Source organism: Protopterus annectens, chromosome 5.part0 (genome assembly GCF_019279795.1).
Source record: "Protopterus annectens isolate FY-2018-M chromosome 5.part0, PAN1.0, whole genome shotgun sequence".
In the NCBI taxonomy this organism is placed as follows: Eukaryota; Metazoa; Chordata; order Ceratodontiformes; family Protopteridae; genus Protopterus; species Protopterus annectens.
Genome location: NC_056735.1, coordinates 829,902,649 through 829,908,648, shown reverse-complemented (window position 1 = coordinate 829,908,648; position 6,000 = coordinate 829,902,649). Strand labels below are relative to the sequence as shown.

At 35.5% G+C, this 6,000-nt stretch overlaps 1 protein-coding gene across 1 annotated transcript in view; it reads right to left on the bottom strand.

Moving 5' to 3' along the window:
• Positions 1–892: 892 nt before the first annotated feature.
• F10 (coagulation factor X) overlaps positions 893–6,000 on the bottom strand; it is a 539,902-nt gene continuing 534,794 nt past the window's right edge. The window contains exon 9 of the mRNA XM_044072640.1: positions 893–1,937. Coding sequence (XP_043928575.1) covers positions 1,396–1,937 — 542 coding nt within the window. The 3' untranslated portion in view covers positions 893–1,395. The remainder of the gene's footprint in view (positions 1,938–6,000) is intronic.

Here is a 6,000-nt window from a genome sequence, read left to right as displayed (position 1 = left end):
TCAGTATGACTGTTTCAATAAAGATGGTAGCAAAGACAATCTGGTATGTGTTTTTTAGTGGATCTGGGACAATATTGCTTGCTTCCCTTAATTTAACAGTGGATGCTAGAGGAAAAATTTATGCTTGATTTTGTGCAGACTTAAGAAAGTAGTCAAAAGTTCTCCTGCTAGAAGTCAGGCTAATACACACAGTCACAGTATCTGTAATGTTTTATTTTCCTTAAGATAGCTTGAGAGGATAATGAATCCAAAGCTGACACATTTTAGGAAGCATTTATCAGCATGTTAGGAATTCTTTTGGTGCTTTTACATATCAGCATGTGCTTTAACAGGGTATAATCTGTACTCATAAATAGAAATGTCCTCTTTCTGTAACTTCGTCTCAAACCCCCAGCTGTGATAATTAAATAATATCTCCAATCACAATGCTCTTCTTATTTAAACATACACATACTTTAATTGTTCATGCTTTACTATTTATTCTTTTCATCAGTGCTTTTTCTTTACTGATGTTAAATATTTTCCTTTTATCCATGTTTATTCATATCAGGTGAGTTGTGTTTGATTCTTAGTTCTGTTTTAGGGCTTCTTTTATACAGGGTTATGATGACATTGTGATAAGCATTCAGAGAATAAATGAAATAAATTTAAATTACTGTAGTCTATACACACCACATCCAGATGAGTGTCTAATAAGACCTCCAGTTCTACATTATGGGTCTTCTTTAACTCCTTGTTTTGTACATCTGGGCTTAATGTTGTGCTGCTCTTAAAAGATTTCTGTGAAGTACAACATGATACAGCTGAAATGTTAGCACATTGAGGCACCAAGCTAATTTTTCTAGTATTTAATACTGAGAAATGCAAATACTTCAAAAGTAATGACTCTACATTAATTCGGGTGTCTTTTATTTTGTATAAACACTAATACATGTGGTTGACAAAAATATTACAGTTTACAGAAATTATATAAATGTCTGTAAGAATTTTAGAGATATATTCTAAATGCAGTAGTGTAAACCATTGTGTGTCACTGTTAGGTCATGCTTACAGAATGTATTATTAGATATACTAACTGCATGTTAAAAATTTGAACTTTCTAATCAGTCATCCATTGGTACAGAAGTGTCCTGCCATGTTTCATACCTCACATAATATAAAACATGTTTCTTAAAGCATCACATGACATGTTTTCCTATAAATGACAGTTTATTTGATAATATGGAAGAATATAACTTATTGTTAAAACTTTTCCTTGAAATGGAACATATTAACAGCAATACATATGATCAGTCCTGGAGGTGCTTATTATTGTTAGTTATCACAAAAAGTTACTAAATTAAATTACATATCAATATATCCCAGAACTTTTACTTGATGTACACAAATTGTCTGTTATAATTTTAGTGTTCTTCTAATCCAAGGCAGATATTTGGACACTTTGGTGTAAATGCCATATTTTCCCTCTCGTGCACAGCCTTCTCCCCAGCTGACTATTCCTGTTATAAAATGGATACCATTAAAAGCAGTCACATGAGGACCACCACTGTCTCCTTGGCATGCATCTTTAACTTCCGTTTCATAGCCAGCACAAAACATATTTTGTGTCACATGAAAACTGCTGGATTCAACGCACTTGGTTCTCTCAATATAAGGTACATGAAGTTTTCTAAGTTTAGTGGATTGTAATCCTCTTTCATGAATACGCCCAAACCCACTAATAACAGCATTTTCTTGCTTCATTAAAACATTCTCAGAGAAATCCTTGTTAGGAAGGCACACAGGAATGACTTGTGGGTTAAATTTAATTTCATCCTCTAACTTTACTACTGCTATGTCATTGTCATAGGTTTTCAGAAGAAAATTCTGGTGAAGGATTACTTGCTCAACATTATGTTCAGATTCACTGGCCTCTTTTTTGTCTCTATCATTGTCTCCTAGACAAACAATAAAAATATACAATGTCAGCAACAACTTGTACAAGGTATCATCAAAAGTTTGAATTTGTGGAACTGGGATACTTATAACAAGCAATACACATAATTTCACAGAAATGTGATGTACTGTATGAAGACAAAGGTCATTACAGTGAATTTTGATTTCCTGAGCTTCTTTCAACAATATTTGTAAATTATTCATACGAGTGTAAATGTATGTTTAGTGTGTGTGTGTGTGTGTGTGTGTGTGTGTGTGTGTGTGTGTGTGTGTACATACATATGCATGTCTCTCTCTCTCTCGGTATAGAGAAAGAGAGAGAGATAAAAAGACAAGAGCAAGAGATACTCATGTTGGAAAGCATTTGCATTAAATTTACATAAAAACTCAGAAATCATAGCACCTTAGAATATATTAAACATAAGAGACTGAAATCATTTATGGGGAGAAAGGCTTTTGCCCACATTACTGAAATTTGACAAACCACAGTCTTGATCCATAGAATCTGATGAATGCTCTTTTGATTGAGGACTTGCAGGCATGAACCTCAGGGAAAACAGCAAAACTAGAAGTTGTAATACACATTCTTTAATTTGATGTTTCACTGAACATCTAGAGCTTACTTTTTGCATAGTATGCTGTGCTGCAGTGTTCTGATGTTGAGGTGCAGGTATTTGTTATTTATATTTGTTATTTATTTGTTAACTTAACAAGTCACTGGGCACAGGTGTTTCTTTTCAGGGGCAACTTGGGAACACATTCTCATTAAGAGACTCACTCACAGTTACATAGCAGACAAAATGAGGTGGAAAGAATTGAACCCTGAATGCTCACAGCCTTATTGCTCTACACTAGCTGCCTGATAAACTGTCATGTATAATCGAACCTGTTATGTGTAATTAATAAGCCTGCTGCTACCAAGCTCACCAGTCTTAAGAGTCTATTTTCCTTACTGTCATTTACTGTACCCAGTGCAGATGTTTTAGATGGGATGTTCCTGCTTCCAGGACATACTACTATGATTAATGTTGAATTGGTTACTATAACCCAATTATTATTCCTGACAATGGATTTGCATATGCTAAAAGAGGCTATTGGAAAAACTATAATCACTGTTAACTTCCTCCATAAATGTAGCAAGCCAAAATATCTTAATCAGAAGGCAACCATGAACAGTTCTGCTGCAAAATCTGTACCATTGAAATTATGGGTACTGATCTGGGTGGCAAACTAACTGAAAGAAAGATACACATTGACTTTGTTTAACAAAATAACTTGTTGTTTGAATGTCTTCATGATCAGGAGAATATCGCTAGGGCATACAATATATTGGTTGCTGGGCTTCTTTAGGACAAGGAGTACAGAAATGGCCCAGAGATTCTACATTGCAAAATTTCCACCACATTGAAATGATCAAAGTTAAAGAACTTTATGACTCTGAATATGTACAGCAACTTTACTCCTTACCTTGCCTCTCCATCATCCAGAGTATGATCAGTCATCATATACTTCCATATCTTTCCGCCACAAGACATTGTAATAGCAGAGCCCAGTGATTAAAAGGACAGACCTGTCAGTTTTTGGTAATGACTCTTTTCACCGCTGCTGTTGTATTTAACTCTGATGATATTAGGTGGTACTGTGGAAACCACACAAACTCATGTATGGTGTTTTACATTAGGACTAGAAATAAGAAGGTAATACTTTGGAGATTAAACTTGGGGAGGGGCAGGGGGTTTCTGATGAGACTGATACAGGTTTCATCCACGCTAACTTATGTGGTCTTTGCTGCATATGAATTGAGGTATCAGTGATTGTTTCCTGTGGATGTTGTTATGATTTCTAATGGTCATCGGGCATGCTAGTGGTATTACAAGTCTAACATGCTTTTGTTTTGTTATGAATTTGACTTTTGTATGTAATCCCTTTCTATGGCTCCTTTTTAAAATGTATTAGTTTTGAATTTAAAAAAATCTATTTCATCCTAAGTCAAATAAACCTGTCATAATGAAACCACATACATCCCACATATATGTTTTAATACTGTGTTAAATATATATCAATATTTTTAGATATTTTTCATTAATGTGCTGAGGAAACATAACATTTGACTTTGGATGTCAGCTTTAGAGATTTCATTTTGACTTTACGATTTTAATATATAACTTTTTCTTTGTAGTAATCCACATCTGAATTATGACATTATAATTTATGGCTTTCTTGTTTCATCAATGTCTGATGTCAGTAGCTCTCCTGTGCCTGGCCATTCATTCCCATGTCCCTAAACCATCCTCTCTGGACAAAAGTCAAAGGATAAGCCTTGTTTTTTTATTGTCCTCCCTGCACCAGCTTAAACAAGATGCCCAGGTAGCTACATAAAAGTACATTGGCTGAGTTATAGTCTGAGCTTTATCCCTCTATGCAGGCAGACCTGGTTAAACTACTTGACTTTAAGTCACTCCAAATCTCATGAAAAAGTTAATATTGTAGCCTTTGAACATTATTTGCTTTATACAGGGACGGTCTGGTTGCAGGTATATTCTTCACCTATGTAAAGGCACATGCTTCACAGCTAAGTATCTATTCATTACTTTTAGATATCTTTCTTATGTTTTGATTTTTATTATATCACTATAAGAAGCTTTTTTGCCTATTGTGTTGAAATGAGAGATGTGCCATTATACTCTGCAGTGCTAATAATTGTTTATTTGTGTGTCCTTCACTTTGGTTGTGCCTTAAGCTGGTCATGTGTGTACCAGTGCACTTCCTGGGTAAATCAACAAAAAAATAAAAATATATAAATAAATACCTAAAACAGTGTTGTAGATGCTTGCATGAATCCCCAGAGAAGGTAGAATAAAACACTAAGCCTTGGACAGTGGTATACCTGTAGCGACCACCTATTCATTGTCTTCCTCTTCAGGTGCAGGGTACATGCTCATTTGCAGGCTTCATTATACATACTAGGTAGTTAAGTCGACAATGTGGCATGGTACAACCAGATCCACTCCTGGAGTCCACATCCCAACAGGTCAGCTACATTTCAGATTTGACTACAAAAATAGTGTTGTCTAGTTTGTCCTCTTGTGCCCTCCATTTCCTGTGTAATCCACTGCTAATGTGGTACCATGGCTAGAAGTAATGTGTAGTCACACTGCTGCCACAGTCAACATGACAACCTTCTTAAAGCAAGGAAATAACATTGATCATTGAAATCGTTACACCCAGTGATTACAGTGTCCTACATACAAAGAGGCAAAAAGTTATAAAATATCAGGATTTGCAAGCAGAAATGAGAGCAATGTGGAAGAAAGATACCCAGATAGTTCCAATTGTAGTAGGAGCAGTGGGTCTTATAAAAAAAAAAAAAAGAGTCTACAATCATATTTAGATATGTTACCAATGCATGTAACTCCATATGAACTACAGAAGGAGTCAATACTGGGCACACTGCGGATGCTGCAAAGAGCACTTTTGGCTGACATCAAAGAGTAAAACAACACTAATTTCATTAACTTTAATCGTACTTTGACTTAGGAATGGGGTCCATTCCCATCAAGGTATTAGAAACCCAAAAGATTTGGAGAAATTAAAAACAAGGACAGAGCTGCGCTATGCATATTAAGAACTGTAATCCTCAAGTCTGTACCCCAGCATGTACAACAATAATGTTCAGCATACCAGCACATGCAGTACTGGATCCAGGTGACATAATACTACCAGAGAAACACTAGGCCAGAGGAAAAATAGATATGTTTACATGTTATATAGTGCAGGTATGAGCAGCCAGGACTATTAGGTATACACCACCCACCCGATAGATTTTTCGAAGTATAAACAATGAACAATGCAGGGTTTGTGGTCATGCATACTGAAATGTCAGTCATGCAAACAACACATATAACTATATGTATAAACCAGAGTCCATGGCTGTGCAGACAGCTCTGCTATGTGTGCAGATTGCACATCTGTTACCATAACTCTATGTAACAATTTATGAAGAGTGTGAACAATGCACAGTAAAAACAAAGTATTGCAGTACAATGGACAGAGTGACAAAAGGTA